At 37.6% G+C, this 20,939-nt stretch overlaps 2 protein-coding genes across 2 annotated transcripts; one reads left to right on the top strand and one right to left on the bottom strand.

Annotated features, from left to right (window-relative positions):
* The first annotated feature begins 1,463 nt into the window (after positions 1–1,463).
* LOC141811632 (putative glucuronosyltransferase Os01g0926700) lies at positions 1,464–2,927 on the top strand. Its single transcript, XM_074699653.1, has 3 exons — positions 1,464–1,874; positions 1,950–2,191; positions 2,294–2,927. Exons 1-3 carry the CDS (start codon positions 1,605–1,607, stop codon positions 2,805–2,807), a joined length of 1,026 nt encoding a protein of 341 aa, XP_074555754.1. The 5' UTR covers positions 1,464–1,604; the 3' UTR covers positions 2,808–2,927.
* Positions 2,928–14,770: 11,843 nt separating this feature from the next.
* Positions 14,771–20,528, bottom strand: LOC141811768 (auxin response factor 2A-like). The gene is given in 17 exon segments (XM_074699817.1): positions 14,771–15,075; positions 15,399–15,594; positions 15,673–15,863; positions 16,449–16,618; positions 16,621–16,671; positions 16,674–17,378; positions 17,460–17,628; positions 17,698–17,773; positions 17,877–17,996; positions 18,170–18,334; positions 18,416–18,506; positions 18,973–19,057; positions 19,134–19,289; positions 19,412–19,465; positions 19,573–19,668; positions 19,823–19,935; positions 20,013–20,528. Coding segments are annotated over 17 exon segments (2,610 nt in total). The 5' UTR covers positions 20,176–20,528; the 3' UTR covers positions 14,771–15,066.
* Between the last annotated feature and the right edge of the window lie 411 nt (positions 20,529–20,939).

The raw sequence follows: 20,939 nt of genomic DNA, 5'->3' as shown, positions 1-20,939 counted from the left end.
GAAACAAATCATCTTTTGAATTGATTTTTCCCCAAAGTGAGTTATTTTGAGTCATCAAAATTTCAAATCAAAATTGATCTTTTGAGATTCCTAGAAAGCTTGTAGTATAATTTCCTAGTCAAAAATGACATGATTTGGTTGATTAAAGAGTTCTTGTTAAAATATCCTTGATCTTCCATTTTAACTGGGAAACACATGAATATTGTACTTGAGACTTCTACAAAACCTCTTGTATAATTTTCTTGTCAAAATGACACGATTGACATGATTTGGGCCATCAAGAAGCTTTCCTTAAAATGTCCTTGATGATCTATTTCAACTTGAAAACACACAAACAACTCACCTCTAATATGACTTTCTTGCTAAAATTCGATGATTTGGTCCATCAAGTAGAATTTTGAAGATACTCCTTGATGGTCCATTTGAATTAAAAGAAAATCTGGGTATATCTATCACTCTTAACAATATATATATATATATATATATATATATATATATATATATATATATATTCAAAATGGACAAGTTTTCACCATTACAATAATTAAAAAAATAGAAAGATTTTGTTTGCTAAATCACAGGTGTTTTGAATCTATGGAGAGAGCTGCATGATTTGAGCAAAATAAAGTATCACGTGCCTTTTGGGGGAAATCAAAACTTAAAGCGTTGTTTGGGAAATCTGCCTTATTTTTCTTGTTTAGGGATTAATCTAGGATAAACTTAGTATCAAGATTTGCAAATTTGAATTATTGTATGAAAATTTGCAACTGGAAAAGCATAAAAGCATATGCATTTCTGTCCAATCTCAACTTTCTAAAATGTGGCTATCACACTCAAATTATGGCTAATATCATAATTTGATGTCAATGTGGATAAAATCATCAGGTTATGGAAAACATTAAGATAGAAATATTTAGGTATTGAAGGTTACGTCAAGGTTTATGGTTTCAGCATTATTGCATCTCAATTTCACCGTCAGCACATTACTATTAGAGGGGCATGGTATGGCAACTGTAACCTTGATGTTCTAATACAGTTTGATATAATCCACACTTAGAAACAGCTGTGGTATCAAGATAAAACTCATGCTCAAGATTAAAGAAGCCCTTAATTTCTTATCAGCCTAATTCTTTATCCTCCCTTCTCTTGATAATCTTAGGCAGCCATTTCAGATACTCATACTAGAGCAACTTAGATTATAACAATGGCTGAAAGTGAAAGTGCCTTACGTTATGTGTGTTGCCTCTTTTATCAACTTTACATCTTGACGATGCAACAAACTTAGATTTATTAGATATTTTGATAATGCTTAAAGGGCAAAATTTCAACGGATTGTTTTAGCTTGTAATATAAGCATATGTCATTGTTTCTCACTTCTAAGTAAGACCTACCTTTTTGACCCCAAATTATAACTAAAATTACTCTTGGACAATGTTCATGGCCAAACATACATCACTGTTAGATTGCTAAGTGTCTTTACTGCAGGGAGTGCGGGCGATGTTCTAGAGGATGATCCTGTTGGCAGGTTGAAGGTGTTTGTGTATGAGCTACCTAGCAAGTACAACAGAAAGATTCTCCAAAAGGATCCCAGATGCCTCAATCACATGTTTGCTGCTGAGATATACATGCATCGTTTTCTGCTCTCAAGCCCTGTCCGAACTTTTAATCCCGAAGAAGCTGATTGGTTTTATACCCCTGTTTATACAACTTGTGACCTAACTCCTAATGGACTCCCATTACCCTTCAAATCACCACGGATGATGAGAAGCGCAATAGAGTTGATATCCTCTACTTGGCCTTACTGGAACAGAACTGAAGGGGCTGACCATTTCTTTATCACACCACACGATTTTGGTGCATGTTTTCACTACCAGGTGAGTTTTCTATGGTTGCCATTTCTTTTACTATTTCACATTGCCTTCTTATAATCATCAAATCTGATACTATAGGAAGAAAAAGCTATTGAACGAGGAATCTTGCACTTGCTTAAGCGTGCCACACTGGTTCAGACCTTCGGGCAACAAAATCATGTTTGCTTGAAGGATGGTTCAATTGTTATTCCTCCATATGCCCCTCCACAGAAAATGCAGGCTCATTTGATTCCTCCTGACACTCCTCGTTCCATCTTTGTTTATTTTCGGGGCTTATTTTACGATGTAGGGAATGATCCAGAGGGCGGATACTATGCAAGGTGAGCTTTAACTACCGACAAGTTTAGTCAATTCATTTCTTTATGTAAAACTTAAGATTACTGATGTTCAACCGCATACCTTACTGCTTTCTGTTTGAATAGAGGTGCCCGGGCATCCGTATGGGAGAACTTCAAGAACAACCCACTCTTTGACATCTCTACGGAACATCCTACCACTTATTACGAAGATATGCAGCGAGCAGTATTCTGCTTGTGCCCCTTAGGTTGGGCTCCATGGAGTCCTCGTTTGGTGGAAGCAGTAGTGTTTGGCTGCATACCGGTAGTGATAGCAGATGATATAGTGCTTCCATTTGCAGATGCTATACCATGGGAGGAAATTGGTGTGTTTGTGCCAGAGGAGGATGTGCCAAAACTGGACACCATCCTAACCTCAATACCAATAGAGGTAATTCTGAGAAAACAGCGCCTCCTCGCCAACCCGTCGATGAAGCAGGCGATGTTGTTCCCACAACCGACCCAATCTCGCGACGCATTCCATCAGATACTGAATGGATTGGCTCGGAAGCTGCCGCATGAGGAATCTGTTTATCTTAAACCAGGTCAGAAAATTCTGAACTGGACTGCTGGTCCCAAAGGAGATCTGAAGCCTTGGTAGAAAGCCTCAGGCTTTGGCTTTGCTTAAAGGTGCCTCTTTTATTGCTGTTGTTTCAACTACATCTGCTTTATACTTTGTTGCTCATACTTTCTTTGAAGGTAACCTTTCTGTTCCTGCCAAGGTACTGCCCATTTTTTCCTTTTAGCTGGTCGGATACTTAGATACTATAATTCAATTTATAGTAAAAACTATAATTTTGATCAAGAAATTTTAAGCTCATAGGAAACCTCGTCTAGACCGAATAGAGTCGAAGGCGACTATTTGGCTCTTTCCGAGTGAGAAAATATTGACAATGGCTATAGATCTACAAAGGAACAGCATTAAGAACCCATAGGATTGAGCCAAAAAAGGCATCTTTTTATTTTTATTCCTCTGAGAAAAATAAGACTGCAGTAAAAAAACATCTAGATTTAAGAAACAGTTGTAGTAATATAAAACCACTTAATCCGCAGTAAAATAGTTAAGCTCCCACTCCTTTATCTTCTTGAAGTCGCCGGCGAGCCACCGCTTCCGGCACTGCACCGCAGCCCGATTCACGCCGTGCCGCCGGCAGTAGGACGAGACCGAGGCCCACTTAAGCTCCACCGGCGCCGTTCCCACCTCCCCACCACCGCCTTCCCTCCCGCGCACCCTTCCGCGGCTCTCCACCACGCGCTTCCCCTGGATCAGCACCAGTATCTGTATCTCCTGCCTGGTCCACCGCGCGCGGCAGCAGCGGCGAACGTCCCCCTCCCGGTCCTCCGCCGCCCCCGCCACTGTCGCGGCCGTTGGAAACCGCAGCCTCGACGGCTTTTGTCATCGGCGCAACCCAACGGACGACACCCGCGACGATCACGACGATCCCGTAAAACCCACGTGAAACACTTAACGGTGCATTAACAGAATCAGGCGGGCGCCGTCATCGGGTAGTCTTTCCAACGGGTTTAGTTTTAAATTCAGTTCATCTTTAATTTTTGATCATCCCTCTAACCAAATAAATCCACCATATCATATAAGAAAAAGAAATTAACTAGCGGATTAAATTATCATATCAAACGACTACTTTTGACTCTTTTATTGAGTCAATTGATTGAATTGTTGATTGTCAAGTCTTTGCCTAAATTGAGAATTGTCTTCTTTCAGCTCACAAGTCTTATTTGTCGTCTCTCGGATGCATCCAACACTCGACTCATTTTACATGTTAACATTTACTCTTTAACTTTTCGTCTACATAGTTTGCATCCATTAAGTGAGCTACTACCTTGATGTTCCTTCTTGGACTACCAAGTTTGCTACTACCTTGATGGTTTGCATCCATATCGTACTATCTCTCTCGGATGTCTAATAACATTCTTCTCCAATCTCCAATGGACTTTGAGTCATTAAGTCAATCTCCAATTTCGATCGCACTAAGTCTTCGAATGTATTTCACCGAGCTTCGGTATGTGATATGACTTAATACACACATCAAATACAAAAAAAAATCCTAACTTAAATATTTTATTCAAGCATCAAAATTCAAAGCTTGAACTCGATGACTAAGAGCAATATTACAATAACAAACAATTCTTAAAGCCTCTTCTACAATTGTTAAGAATTATTTTTTCTTCACTTAATTTGATACCAACACTTTTCATGTATCCAACCGCACTACCTTTGCTTCTCGCATGATAGATCATTCATGCACAAACACAAATTTCATAATTGTATCATTGTAAATCTATTGATGTCACTTTAAGCAATTTATTTACTTTCCATCGTTGGATCCTTCAAAGAAATGAACACTCCAAAATCATGTTTTAACCGATCAAGTAAACACACTACAAGAAATCATAAAAATAGCGACGAAATATTAGCGACGATTTTAATTTTCGTCGCAAAAATTTTTTTTAGCGACGAAATATGCTATTTCGCCGCTAACATAATGGTTTGCGACGAAATTTAATAATTTCGTCGCTAATATATGTTTTTAATTATAGGTTAGCGACGAATATTTGAAAATTCGTCGCTAATATTCGTCTAGGGATATATTTGCGGCGAAAAATTTAATATCGTCGCTAAACGTTAAATATTTGCGGCGAAAAAAATTTATTTCGTCGCTAATCTTCGTCTAAACCCCCCCACCCCGTGCCCGTGCCCTAACTCTGCGCCCGTGCCCTATTTCTCCCCTTTCTCCGACCGAGCCTCCGTCTCCCTTTCTCCGACGCCTCTCGATCTTCGACGCCGCCGCGCTCCTCCTCGACCTCCTCCGCTGCTGCGCTGCCCCTCCTCCTCGACACATCTCCTCCGCCGCTGCGCTGCCCCTCCTCCGCTGCTTCTCCTCCACAGCTCCTCCTCCACAGCTCCTCCTCCGCCACAGCTTCTCCTCCGCCACAGCTCCTCCTCCGCTGCTCCTCCTCCGCCACAGCTTATCCACCGCCACAGCTCCTCCTCCACCACAGCTTCTCCGCCGCCACAGCTTCTCCTCCGCTGCTCTGTCCTGGTCAAGCTTCGAAGTAAGGGATCGATTTGCTGAACTCTGTGTGTGGTTAGGATAATCGGTTTGCCAATTCTCTACGTTGCATTCACTCCTCTCTCGATTTCCTTACTGCAGTTGGTGGCATCTTTATTTCCGAGCTTCCCTGTTGAAGCAAACAACACGAAGAAATTCAAGCACTGCAATCCCAGATCAAAGGTATTGACCTATACTCTCTCTTTGAAGCAAACAACATCAAATACAATTCCAATGGTCCAATCCCAGTGAAATAGAAATACGTGATTAGGATTTGACCATAACCCTAATTGATTAGGATGTGTGCTCTATTTGTTGAAATTGGTTATTAATTCAACTAGTGCTTCAAATGCAAATGTTATTTAAGACCTTTGTTCTATAATTATGAACATGTCTACCATTGCTAGGTTTAACATCCTAGGTTTAACATTGATGTTTGATTATTAATTCAAGTAGTGCTATGTAGGGAGCATTAACTTACTATCCTAGGTTTAACATCATGTCGGATTGATGTTTGTTTAGGATATAGTTTTTCTTATTCTTTTTTCGCTAACTTTCCGTAGATTTTCTTATGCTCTTATTATGATACATCCTCCGGTTTTTTATTCTCTTATTATGTATTTTAATAAATGAAACTTCGATAATTATAGAAATTATTGATCATGTTTGAAAATGTTCATAACATATTTACATACTTTTTTATGAGCTATTTTAGGGTATGAAATTTTTCATGTATTTCACCAGGTTGTTTAAATATGGATAAAAGTTGGATAATGATCGAGAATCGGATTAGCCATGAATATATAAAAGGGTTACATGAGTTCTTAAAGATGGCGGAGAATTATATGATAAGTTTGAATTTATCAAAAATTCGTTGTCCATGTCGGCGGTGTGGCAATTTGTTTAAATATGAATTGGATTATGTTCGAGGACATCTTTATAGGTGGGGATTTGACAAATTATATAAAGTCTGGAATTTTCATGGAGAAGCTGCTACATCATCTGGTAATATAAGTATTGATAATGAAACTGCAAACGATTGTGATTTTGAAGACGATGATTTTGAAGACATGTTTACTGATTTAAGAAATGCACAAAATATCAACATCAGCGGACCTCAATTCGATGATATCCCTGCAAATATGAATCCAAATGATATGAGAGGAAGTTATACTTCAATGTTTGAAGCAGCAAAAAAAGAGTTGTACCACAATTGCACAAATTTTTCTATATTCAATTTTTTGGTGAAGTTAATGCATGTGAAGGTGTTAAATGGCTGGAGCAACAAATCTTTTGATATGCTACTTCAGTTATTGCAAGAGGCATTTCCCAAACCAAATGCAATTCCAAACTCTCATTATGAAGCAAAAAAATTGTTAAAAGAGTTGGGATTGACTTATGAGAAGATACATGTATGTAAGAATGATTGTATATTATTTTGGGGTGAGCACGAGAATAAGGATATCTGTCCAGTATGCAAGGAGTCTAGATACAAGTATGATGGGATGAATAAGAAAAAGAATGCTCAAAAAATTCTCCGATATTTTCCTATAAAGCCCAGATTGAAACGGTTGTTTATTTCAGAACATACAGCAAAAGATATGAGATGGCATAAAGAAAAGCGGGTTGAAACAGATGGTGTATTACGACATCCAGCTGATAGTGAATCATGGAAAGAATTTGACATGTCGCATGAAATATTTGCAAGTGATCCACGAAATATTCGGTTAGGGTTGGCTACTGATGGTTTTAATCCATTTGGAAACATGTCAAATGCTTATAGTATGTGGCCGGTTATACTTGTGAATTATAATTTACCACCATGGAAAATGATGAAGCCATCATACTTTATCATGTCTCTTTTAATTCCTGGACCTAAATCACCTGGAAAAGAGATAGATGTATACTTGCGACCTTTGATCAATGACCTGAAAGAGCTATGGGATGATGGGGTGGAAGCATATGATGCATCGACTGAACAAGTATTTCAATTACATGCTGCTGTGATGTGGACTGAAAAGTTTAATAATCATGTGCCATCTATTATGATACTATTTACCAAATTGACAAGAAAATAATTACTTGGTTTATTAAGTGAAAGCTCCTTTAAAGAGGTTTCACTAATTTCTACATGGTATCGAATCCATAGGTTTTCTCAAAGAGCTATTTCCCTAAGGGTGAGGTCAGCAACTTCTTGCTCACTCATCTCTATCTCGATTCCTCTTTGGTTGATCTACCCCTCTCTCATCTCTATCTCAATTCCTAGTTACCAAGTAAAGGAACCAATTGGTGCCTAAAGTTTCTGATATAACATTGGAAATAGGTGAAGGGGTACTACCAAAACTACTATGATAAACACTGAAACTAGAAGGGGAGTGCTCCTCTATTGATAACCCGATTACCTAAACTGTTGTGAGGATAATCAACCAACAACCATCAATTTTTTCACCAAAATTACCCATATCAAGCTATAGTACATCCTGACTGTTATTAGAGTAATTTTGATTAAAATTAAAATAATTTTAACCAACATTAGTATAATTTTGAGCAATATCAAAATAATTTTAATCAATGTTAATTAGAGCATGCATGTTTTTGCTAATCTAGAGAGGTATTTTTAGAATGAAATGTCCTTTTTGATATTTTGTAATTACCGTGTGATAACTCTTTTTGTAGTTTGAGAGTTTATTAAAGTTTGAGAGTTTATTAAAGGAGAACATCAATGGAACAGTTTGTATGCATTGCCTACCAAAAGAACAAAAACAATTATGGTTGGCAACAATTTGCTATAAAGGAAGACTTTCTCACAATGTAAAGGGAACATGGAAATTCATTCCTCAAACTTCCATGTCGTCTAACAAAAGAAGTCTGTGTGTAAATCTTAATCTTGAAGGATCTGCATCATTAAAGATCGAATGCATCTCAACATGCTTAATTGTCTGATTGTTTTGAGCTAATTATTGGTTGTTCTCTTTTCAGGTATACAGCATTTTCTGGGCTCTTACCTCTTCAGTTCTGTTTCACCTACCATGACTAGGCCACCTGGGCCAAAACTGTATTTGAACTAATTACTGTATTGTAATATAATTACTGCACTTGAATTGGTTCTGCACTGAAATTTTACTAAAGTATTTGAACTTTGTGTTGTGATTGTGTTTTGAGTGAACTTGTTATGGTTTGAGTGTGTTTTGAGTGTATTGGATATATTGTTATGGATTGAGTGTGTTTTGAGTATATATATTGGATATCAGCAGATCATATGTATTTCAGCAGGATATCAGAGAAAAAACGTGCCGGTTGGGCAGAAGAAAACCGAAACTTAGCGACGAATTTAGCTAATTCGTCGCTAACACTCGAAATGTTATCGTTCAGAAAATCCGAGTGTTAGCGACGAAATTCCCGAATTCGTCGCTAACACTCGAAATGCTATCGTTCAGAAAATCCGAGTGTTAGCGACGAAATTCCCGAATTCGTCGCTAACACTCGAAATATTGTCGTTCAGAAAATCCGAGTGTTAGCGACGAAATTCCCAAATTCGTCGCTAATCCTTAATATTTTAGGCGACGATTTTTTTAAAACTCGTTGCTAATCGTATGAACATTAGCAACGAAATTTAGATAATTCGTCGCTAAATATAGCGACGAAATATGTTGAATTAGGGACGATTATGATTTCGTTGCTAATGTTAGCGACGAAATTTAGATAATTCGTCGCTAATGTTAATTTGCGACAAGCTTATAGCGACGACTTTAGCGACGAATTGTTTTCGTCGCCAAGATATGTTAGCGACGAAATTTTTAAGTTAGCGACGAAAAAATGTCGTCGCTAAATACCTGAATTCTTGTAGTGGAAATAAGTAAGAACAACTTATTTCAGAATCACCTAACACTGCATATATAGCATCATAACACAATGCCGAAAATTAAGTAGCAGTTCAGAGTATATATATAATTCTTGCATGAATAACATTCCCACTTCAATGTTTTGATTTGATGACTACTATGCCATTAACAGAAAAAACTCTTAAAGCAGAAAAATCATGACCAACTGAATTAAATTACAGCATTAAGACATGAAATTTCAAGAAAAAAATGCATCTACAATTGATATTAACATGACTCATGGGACAAAGACATGAATAAAAGTTTGTATCTAATGAATCCTAGGATTTTATCTAATTCATGTCATGATCAAGTGTATTTACAGTTCAAGATAAAGAAATCAATTACAGCCAAGACTGATAAAGGTCCTGAAGAGGAAGACAGCCATAACTAGTACAAGTTTCTTTTTTGTGAATCAGACAATGCCTTTTAGGTTGGATCAAATCTTTAAATATTGCAGGGATGCTTTCATAACATAAATAACTGAGGTGATGAGAATTAATATGAGATCACAAATCAACTGGTCTAAATAACCTTCTTCTCCACTGGCATTAATTCGCAGTATTGGTACATTGGCAAAATAATTTATGTGCAACTGTCATTCACTTGCTCCCTATTATAGAAGATGAATTCGGTTATAAGTTCAACAAATAGCAATAATATAATAAAATGTACTCTCTTGCAGAGCCCAGTTTGTCAAATATTTTGTTTTCTTCATTAAACACAGCCTGTGTTTATAGACTCTGAAAACAAATTGAATAACATAGAAGAACCTTAAGCAAACCATCATTGGATATATTTTTAGGGAAAAAAAAGGTGTCAAAATTATATGGGTAATTTTCTTAGTCCTTTCCCTCTTTCTCTCATATTCATCCACCCAAATTATGAAGTCATAAGACTAAAGAAAATGTTCCTTTTTGATTTGCAAACTTAGAGGAACTGTGAAGGTGCAATGTTCATTTTAAACCCAGAAAATCAACAAGGGTGGTCATAGACATCAACAATCACAAAAACAAGTTGCATTATATTTAATATCAGTGAATTATCCAACAAAAGATTGTTCATGAGCTTCAATAATATGTTCTCTAATTTATTCACTGTAAAACAGACTCAATCAGAATCATCCAACCAGATATTGTCTATGGAAGTATTAATCAGATTTTCCGATTTACATGCACGATATATATACATCTCAACCTATTGGAAGGTGTCAAATAGCCTCGATGAGGTGAGAAGATTTATGTAGCCAACCTGAGATGATGATGATTTTCATAGGTAGGAAGGATAATATTCTTGTCGATCGCAATCAAACAACATATATATTTCATGCATCTAAAGATTGACAGTTAAAAAATTAATTTAAATTGATTAATAGAATAGTTTCGTATTAAAAATTTTAAAATAAATCAGTCAATTTATATTAAATCATATCATTAATATCAAAAATATTACAAATATTATTAAATGAAGTACTGAAAAAATTAAATTAAAAATATTTTAAGATAAAACAAACTGGTGGTTCAACCGTTTAATTATCAGTTTGAAACGACAGTTGAAAATGAGCCTTACCTTTTTAAAAATGGATAATCGATTCATTGACCTAGTTTAGATTCCGGATCGAGTCCGAATTGAACACGGCCCGTGGATGGGTCTATGTGAGGGATCAAAACAAGTAGTTACTATAAGTCAAGTTGGCTTAACCATGTGAAGGATTTCATTAATTTTTTATCCACTTGAAGGTAGAGGCAAATATTTATAAATGGACAGTTATAATAAATCAAATCAAATTGATTCAAATTAAAGAATTTTATTTAACAATTTATTTGATTTGATTTCAGTTAACATTGTCAAGGATCTTTTCTTACCTGGGCAGGTATGACATGGGGGATGAAATTGAAGCTAGATTTTGTAAGTATCTTTTCTTTTCATCTATCCACTAAAATAAACCTCTACTCCAATCAACTATAAAGCTAAATTCTGATCTTATCAAAAGATCTCCATGTTTCACACGTTCTCATCATCTTACTAAGATACCTCATGCTTTGGGGACTTTCTAATCTTATCTAATATTAATCGACCTTAATTTATTAGAACTTTCACGGCTTAAAGGCATAGTTTTTGGAATTTCACCCTTTACCCAATGTTAGTTAACCTTGATTAATCAACATTTCTACTTACCAACATCCAGTCCACCTCATCCACCTCGACCTGTTAGAACTTTTACTTAGTCTTAGGCTTACTCTGATCTACTAAGACTTTCACTATTTAGCATTAAGTTCACCTTAATTCACTATGATTCACATGTGCCTAAAAGCTATTCTTTTAAAACTTTCGCTCATCTAACATTCAATCAATCTTGATTTGTTTAGACTTCATTTGTCAAGCATCCAATCAATCTTGATTTATATAAACTTCTTACACTTGCTAAACATCTAGTACTTCCATCACTTCAATTATTCAATTAACCTTAGCCTATATAAACTCCCATTGATACTTATTGGACTTTATATTTGTTAACTTTTTATTAGACTTTTATATCTGTTAACACCTATTAGACTTTAATAATTTACCTAGACGTCTTTGTTACCAACACATGTTGAATTTTCCTCTTTGTCAAATGTTTGATCAATCTCAATCCATTTAAGTTTCATTCAATGTTAAATATTTAATCAACTTTAACCTACTTAACATATCGATCTAACTTAAACTTATTTCAATCATATTGTCCACAACATGATTGTACTAACATATTATACAAACATCAAAACAACTCAAAATTAACACTAATGTCTAATAGGACAAAACTGGAACATGATTACACTAACATGCTCATGTACAATTGATCAGTCGGCTTAAGAGTATACAAGTAATGAACATAAAAGGCAATACAAACAAGATACTAACACAAGAATTTTATTTGATTCAAAGATGTAGATCCTATCTCGACCTACTCATTTGGTGTCTCATCCTCCCAGCTAATAACCACTATTATCAACCCTTTAAATAATGTGATGAGGTAAACTCCACCTCCAATCAACTAGCCTTACAATAAAATTATAAACTAATAATCATAAAAAAAAATCACTAATCAATTGAAAATCATGTTCAGTTGGCTACTAAACCTACAATCAATTGAAAATATATATTATTATTCAAATAAAAATATTTTATTTGCCTAAACCTTTGGTATAATCTTTTGTTATCCTTTGGCCAATTGACTGACTATATGTCCCAATCAAGTCAGTCAATTAGAACAACTAAGCAAGTCCTCTTACGCCATGATAACCCTATTGTAAAGTTCAAGATTAGAGATAGGTCAACTACACAACATAGGAATGATCTAAGGCCGAGAGACTTTAACAACCAAATTTTAGGCAATTCACCCATTACCTAGTAATCATAACATCTTTGCAAGATGTTATGGCCCAAAAATCAAAAACAAAATTTGCAATACACAATGTAAGAACTCACTGCTTCCATGCCTTAGACTTCATCTCCTTGAGTTCACTGAGATTCTCAAATTTTGGTATGGCAACCCAACCAACTAATACCTCAATTCAAGCATCCAACTCTCAAGTCTAAAAAACTCTTCCTAGCTCTATCTCCACAAGTCAACCTCTTCAGTCAACAAGCTCATCATGAGCTCCATCTTCACAACTCAAATCCAGCTTCACAGGCTCTAGGTGTGATTTCCATGTCGAGTTATTATGACTACTTGGTCAAGAACCAAATGACCTAATTGACACTATATTATTAATACATTAAAATAGTGTGCTTAAGTTCAACTACAAGGCAAGAATTGTTTCTCCAACATTTGAGTTGGATTTTCTCCAGCATTTGAGTTTTCAACAGGTCCATGATAAAGGTTGTCTATGGTTTAAGATGGAGACTGAGATTACAAAATTGGCATGGGCTTCCTTTTCCCTCTTCTCCAGAATGGAGCTGTGGCCTTATTTAAGGCCCTGAGGTCGTGGTGCCTCTTGGTTGTGGTCACGCATCTTGGCTTGGACGGCCCCTCTCTGATGTACCCAGCTGCTCGTCTATCCTTCAATAAATATAGTGGTTAATCAGATGTATAAGGTGATATATAAGGTAAAAAGGAGACGAGAATGCACCCCAATGGTCCAGTCATTCATCTCTTGTGCCTTCATGTACCGTACCTGTGTCCTATATGTCAATCAAATGTCCTGTAGATTTTGCCGCATGTGTACATATATGGCAAACGGCGGTACGATACATGAGATATGTTCCTTACGTAACGTGCCCCTGCAAGAATTAGTGTGGACCAATTCTGGATTCCAGTAATTCAGTTGTAGGTAATTGCACATCAATGAGTTAGTGGGCTTCACAGGCAAGCCACACATCCTGGTCCCCTGCTCTTTAGTTAAGAGTGTCAGGAAAGTATTGATTGATAGATGACCACTCAATAAGACCCCCCTTGTGCAGTACAATCCACAACTGGGGATGGCCAGCCAGCCTCAGCCTTGGCCCTTTACTGCTAAGATGCTGGTGATGTCTGCATTAATAGCAGTATCAAATTGTGACCACTGGGCAATGATGGTCGCAGCAGCACTTCACTTTTGCAGAATCCCCACCCAGAGAAGTTCAGACAAGAAAAACAAGATTTTCCTGTCTAATTTATCTATCCACTGATCCACATTTGATATGGCAAAGAGGTCGTCCAGCTCTACCACTTATTCTCGGTGCAACCATTCATAGCTTTGCCTTGGCCGATGGATGCTTCAAGAGGCCAATGCCCCCTCAATTTATAGAGTGCACATAAGAATAAGAATCCGTCATCTTTAGAGACCATAAAGAGTTAAGATCACTTGGGTAAAGATGAAGATTGATTGACGCTGCTTTAGTTATCGGATTCCTGTTAAAATGCTATGACAAAATGGAGCACATAATAAGCCTTCAGGAACATCAACCATCAAACCGAGGTTAATAATTTGAATTTAAAAAATGCCAAAGTTATACAATTTGAAGGGTAGTCAACTAACTGACTCTGATATGAAAACTATCAAACTCAAACCCCGAACTCGGGATATATTCAGCTAAGCTTCACAATCAATCCACATTAATGAATAAATTTTTCTGCACAATTTACTAGGAATCACAGAAATCAATTTACTAGGCAATCCAAGACCACAACTGCCAACATTCGTGCACAATTTCGCATTGCAAAAATCGGAAGCATGACTCTTCAACTATACATCGCAGTCAGATCAATCCGGTACGGATGTAAAGTATGCACTTGAACAATAAAGATAAGATGATTCCACTAGTGGATTAGATATCACACAACTCAGATATACTCAGGCAAAACGATAAGCTTCAAGGCATTGGAAGCAAATATTGTTCTTCACCACAAACACCACAAATAGGAATACTGCTGTATTAGGGTTTGAAGATTGCAGAAAAATAGGTTGACTGCCCATACAAAACCCCAGTATTCACCAGAATTTGAAGTTCAAATAATACAAACAGGAGCTGGAACTTTAAGTCTATTTTCTTTGTGATTTTAATTGAGCAAAAAGATCTTCAGCAACTCAAAATTCATTTCAAAAATACAAAAAATTCATGACGCACGAGGAACAAAGAACGGGAAATGAGTTAAAGATACTAAATACAATTAACAGATGAATATTTACATGGAGGGTGCATACATAGTTTAAGAACTAACTTAGCTATTCAGTAGTATATATATACCACAAGGGACTTTGTAAGCCAGACTACAATACCAACAAAACTGTAGAATAAGTTAAGTTCCATGTCCCAGCCTGGGGACAAACAAGCATCGGCAGGATGATGGGGGACTTACCAACAAAGCACACAGTATCTCATAAGTTGGTACTCACCACAAAAAAAGATTTCAACATTGAGTATTCCTTTTTGCTTAACTTCTTCAAAAAGCCTGCACCATGAAACAGATTAAAGAATAAGCCGCTTGCATTGTAATAATCAGTAAACAAAAAGGACACTAAAAATAAACTATATGATCCAAACTTATTTTTGTGAAATGAAGATACATGATCATTGGTCACTAGGCTTTCTTTTTTACTTTCTAGTAGCAAACTGAAGTTGAAGGATGAAGACAGCAAATAACTTTACTGTACCTCAATTTTAGCTAGAAGCGTATAGCATGAAGGGAATCAGGCATGGGAATAATCATGAATTAGGTCTTAATATGAGTAAATGATTTGAAATGGTGACAGATCAAGTTCAGGAAACACAAACCATATCACTTCCAGGACAGCCCCTAGAATTTTCAGGATTAGCAGTAGCCGCAGGTTCCTTTGTTCCTTCACCAGGTATTCTTTCATCAGAAGCAGATGGATGGTCTTCGACTCGAGAATTTGATGTTCCAGGGTTCATCTTCTGGACTTCCTCGTGAGTATAGATGAAGATCTTCCGGACCATATTGCAAAATTCACTGAAATGGAAATCAAATCAGCTTAGTCAGCAGTAAAATCTCTGCCACAAAAGCAGAACAGAGTTAAAATACACTTACTTCCAGGGATCATCTCCAACAAGCATCATATCACCTTCATTGTCAGTGTACACAACCAGCCAAGTTTTGTTGGCAGACACTAATGCACCCTCAAAATCGAACATTCGATCGAGTTCTGCAACAAGTTCTTCATAACCATTAAACTTGGTGAGATCAACAGATCTGCCAAGAGCAATACCTTGCTTATGCACCTGATCAATATCTCAGTGGTCAGACTCTTCTCTAACACTATAATAATGGAGGTTGATCTTCCAGGCATTTGTGATTCCACAATTGCCCAAAGACACATAGAGCTAGCCATAACATATGTTAGGATTACTTTGTAGGATGTAGTAATGATACAACATATTAACTTCAATAGTTTCATACATGACCTCATATAAACTTTCCCTTCAGGTCGAGTACACAAATTCTCCACCAGTCATCAGACCAAAAAATAGAATAAAATGTTCAGTAAAAACAAATTACTTTATCTTGGTTTAAATTGATCAAGGATTCTAATGAAAACAGATGTAAAATGTTCTAGTAATGAAATTACTTTAATATACATGATAAGAAAAGAAAGGGGAACCTAATCTCTATGGTTGAAAATAAGAATAAACAAAGAAAATATCTTTTCAAACATCATCCCTTTGAGCCTCAACTACATGACAATTCCAAGGCAAAATAAATTCATAAAAACTAAATAAGTCAAAAAAACACTGGCACAGTAAACAAAATCAAAGGGAAGGAATGACAAAAAATAAAGAAAGAACCCAAAAAGTAAAGAAAGAAACCTTTGTGCAACTCCTAGTTGAACCACCTTGCACTTTGTCTTGGTTATCTTTAAAAGCCTGTGGACAAACTGGTACCAATTTCTCTGGGATGCCATTTGTCAATGAATTACCAATAAATTTTTCTGTATTGGGCAACTCCAATTGCTTATTAACCTTAAGCCCAATGACAGGGGAAAAGCTGCAGGAGGATGGGCATGTGGCAACAGAATATCAGCTGACTTATCTGTGGTGCAACTGATTCAGATGTCAGTAGACTGCTGTTTAGATTAAATCCAAATAGCTTATAACCTCTAGTTCCTTGGGGCTTTGTTACCTCATGTTGTGACAGAATCATAGGTTGAGGCTTGATGACCCTATGTAGAAGCCGGTTATCAACTTGAGAATCCGGCAATAAACTTTCCAGCCAGTTAGGTGAATATTGATCACCAACAGAACCATGATGTTTGGAAAACCCACCCTGCATGTCATATCTGGAAATTCCAGCTTTCTGGTGGGACACTTCAGCAACTTGTGCACTTGCCTTCAAATTACATTCAAGCATACTAAAATCTGAATTTGGAGGCATCAAAGACCATAATCCAGGTGAATAGTCATGTTTGGCCTCTCGATCTTGAAATTGAGTCTTTAAAAGATTTTTATCACTTGAAGCCTGCTCATAAAATGATGGAAAGCCACTTGAATCAAGAGGCTGGAATACTGAACATGTTTGCTCATGCTTGTTTACATGCATTAAGCTGTCTGACCCAAATCTTCCCTGAGAAGAAACATCATTTTTCTCTCCCTCATATGTTGACCACATCATGTATTCTGGAGCTTTATTTGACTCCTTAACATCAGCAAAGGCACTTTTCAAGGTCATTCCTTCTTGACCTTGCAAGACCCTTGGTGCTCCATGTGATTGGGAAGGGTCTGCAGTGATTTTAGAAGTGCCTGAAGAAAAATGATAATATCGATAGTTTGAAGCTAAACTAAATCATGCCAAGTGCAGTAATTATGTACAAGGCATAATACCTTCTTTTTTTAGAGAAGTGTCATGTGAATAGGGAAAGGTAGAATTTCGTGGCTTTTTTGGACGAGACATTTGTAGAGGATTAAGAGGAGGTGGTGTAAGAGCAGGTTCAATTTTCCATGGAGAAACCCTCTCAGGGCGAGGAATAGAAGATGTCTCATCCCACCGCACCTACAAATTGAAGCATGGTATCATTCAATCTAGCTTGAGGAATAATAGCAATTATAACTAACAAGGTACCTTGAGGCATTTCCATTTTGAAGCAGGCCATCTGTCAGCATCAGCATCGCTTATCCCAACAATAGTTCCAGTGAACCTTTTATGCATCCAAAATTCCACAGATCAGAAGATCTTATACATCTAGAGCAATAATTTCTATAATATACTTGTGGAATCCCTAAGTTGTATGACTTCCATACCTTTGCTCTGGTGCCTCTTCACCTTCAAATCTCATTTTGAACCTCATCCCAATAGAATGGTTGCTCTTAATAGATTCCATATATTGATCAAATGAAACAATAAATTCTGATGGACTAGTCCTGTTAGAATAATTAACAAATGTCTAAATAAAAAATCAAATAACTAAATTATGGTTACTAGTTTTAGTTTGAAAAATCATAGTAATTTCAAGACTAACAAATAAAGTAGTGAACCTATGTCAATTTCCCTAGGGTTCATAGTATACTACAATAGGATCATATAGGTCAAACACCTCGGTTTGTAGTAAACTGTAAACATGGTGCCTGTGTTGACAGCATGCCAAGCTGTTGCAAGAACGCCCAGGTGCATACTGTGACTTGATATAACTGATGATGGAACATTGGCCAGCTGTCGCATTGCACGTCTCACTCCAACACGAAGTTCCCCATTATCTCCTCTGTTAATTAGGAAAGGGCCATTGCTTGAAGTATATCAAAATTGGATCAAAAGTGATGAATAGAGATAGATACCGACTAACCTTAGAAATATAAAGGCATCTCCAGCAACAAGCCTCTTCGAGCTAACAAAAACACTCCATCCACTTTGAAGTAAATGCCTACGTGGTTGACCTATTTCATGCAACATTAAGCAGATTATGAAGTGAGCAAGGTAACCAGCACAAGAGTAAAACAAAAGGAAACAACAACAGAGAAGGTTATTAGGCAGACAAGTAATATCAACGCATCTAGCTTTTTAGTGTGCGTGTCAACATAAGACAATGCTTTAGCAATCTCGTTACGGATCACCAAAAGAAATGGATGAGAAAGAAACACAAATTATGACAAATGGAACTTCACCAAGACAACAATATTCTAGTCCACAAATACTCAAATGAGAATTACTGTAACCTTGACATGCAAAAAATGACTCTTTTGGCAAAAAAAAAAAAAAAAAAGCCCTTGAGCCTAGTTAAAAATCAAATGCAAACGAGCCACATCCCTAAATCTATACAAACATTATCAGCAACTCAACAAAATAAAGTTCATATCAAACTTCATCTGCAACAAAACATATAAGCTATTAACTTATATTTACCACGAAAGATGTGGCGGAAACGCCACTCCACTCCATGCAAATCCTTTGCCACCAGCTCTTGACTTGGTGGCTGCCGGCTCATGTCCTGATCACCAACCAAATAATAAAGAGAAAGCGAAACAAATAAGAAGAGCATGAATAAGCACAACTTCAAATCTTACCAGGGGAGGGAGGCACTCATCCGCATGACGTCGTAGCACAGAGAACCCACCATGTGTGCTAGTATCGGATGCGGTCAGTGTTTTGCAGAAAGAATACACATGAGGCTGGGGCTTTGGAGAGGGATCGGCTTCCTTCTCTACTGTGTTCTCGTCTTGCTGATGTAACGTTCATAAAATACATTAACAAAAATATACCCAACTTTATCTTCATAGGCTTCAACAAAAACACATAGCGAACGATCCATGAACAGGCAAATGTGCGTGTTTTCAAAATCTACCTTATCTGGGAGCAATGTCACCTGAGCATATACCTCGTCAGTATCTCGTTCAGCCTGTCAAGATAAACCACAATTCTGAGATTAATCAAAAGAAAAGAAACAAGTTCTTAGTTCTCTCGCTGAAAACAAAAAAAAAAAAAACCAGAATTTCACAAGACCACCTTCAGTTGAACATTCATCACACGGCAAAGGATCTTCCATGGCAGGTTGTAAAGCGGCATCTGCCGGTCAGAAACCTGATTTGTGGACGCTTCCACCTAAAACGCGGCCGTAGACGAGCAAATAATAAGCACAAGAACCTTGACGACAATGAGAGTAATCCTAGAGGACCAAAAGAAGAAATCCTAGGAATTGGAAATTTAGAAGACATTTTAGCAAATTATGGAGTCCCTTGGATATTTCGCTTGGCACCTGCTCAATATGCCCCTGAGGGAAGTAAAAGACTTTCTCCCCAACTCTAGGAATCGTCACCAAAGGACCGGCGCAAGCAAGCCATAACTCGGTGTACAGAGCGTCCTCCGATTCTGTTACAGAAACAAAACAAAATCAAAACCAGACGAAATTTCATCGAACACTGACTCAGATCGGCGATGAAACATACCTTTAACGCTAAGAGAGTCATTGGCAAAGCCCAAGCTTTCATTCGCATCAGCAAAGCCGCCGGTCGTTGCTGCGCCCTCATGCGGCTCACTACACCCTGACGAGAAGCTCTGCACTTGTCCTCCACAGCTACCCTTAACCGACACCTCCGACGACGCCATCATACCTCGGAAACCGCCGCAGCTCCACGACTTCCCTACCCACCGCCGATCCAATCAAAATAACCCATCATAAACCCTAAACCGAATCCATTAACCAATTCTCAGAGCATCAGCTCCCCTGATCACTTCTCAACCTCCGACGCCCTCCCTCCCTCTCTCTCTCTCTCTCTCTCACTCTCTCTCAGTTATCACCCCCGCCTTGTTTTCCTTCTTCTTTTGAGCGAAGAGGAGCGGAAGAAATGTGAGGAAAGAGGAGACTACGTACTGTCGTCGACCCTGGCAGCGTTATTGGATCCCATCCAGGTCGCACAGCCTCCGCCAAACTTGCAGACGCAGATTGTCGGAGGAGATCTACAGTATGAAAAGATAAACATTGCCATTCGAAGATACCGCACCGAGCACACTCTGGGCGAGATCCCAACTGCGGCTTAACTCGGGTCAAACTCCCATGGTAATCATTCCAACCACGGTCGGCTGGCATCCAGGCCCGGCTCGCCCGGAAGATCTTCTTAACGCCGTTAACGGAACCAGCGGTTCTAAAACGCAGAGCCGGTGACCCTTTCCCGTTTCGCGTCCGGAGAGCGCCCATGTCGTGCTATTAACGGACAGCCAATCCAAAATTAAAATAAAAATAATAATAATAATAAAACCTTTTTTTTCCGCCCCCACCTAAATATTATAATAAATCAGGCAACCTTTATGTTTAATTCGATAGCAGTGCTCCGGTGGTCCCGCCCTCCTAGTTGGACACTTTACGACCGCGTATT

Source organism: Curcuma longa, chromosome 17, assembly GCF_044706935.1.
Source record: "Curcuma longa cultivar G26 ecotype Majalengka, Jawa Barat chromosome 17, ITB_CL_G26_1.1, whole genome shotgun sequence".
Classification (NCBI taxonomy): Eukaryota; Viridiplantae; Streptophyta; class Magnoliopsida; order Zingiberales; family Zingiberaceae; genus Curcuma; species Curcuma longa.
Note: the sequence above shows the minus strand (reverse complement) of the source record. Positions and strands in the feature narration are given on the sequence as shown.

Coding starts and splice junctions, on each gene's coding strand:
- LOC141811632 (XM_074699653.1), top strand. CDS start 1,605: ATGTTTGCTGCTGAGATATACATGCATCGTTTTCTGCTCTCAAGCCCT. Junction 1,875..1,949: donor GTGCATGTTTTCACTACCAG/GTGAGTTTTCTA, acceptor CTGATACTATAG/GAAGAAAAAGCTATTGAACG. Junction 2,192..2,293: donor GAGGGCGGATACTATGCAAG/GTGAGCTTTAAC, acceptor CTGTTTGAATAG/AGGTGCCCGGGCATCCGTAT.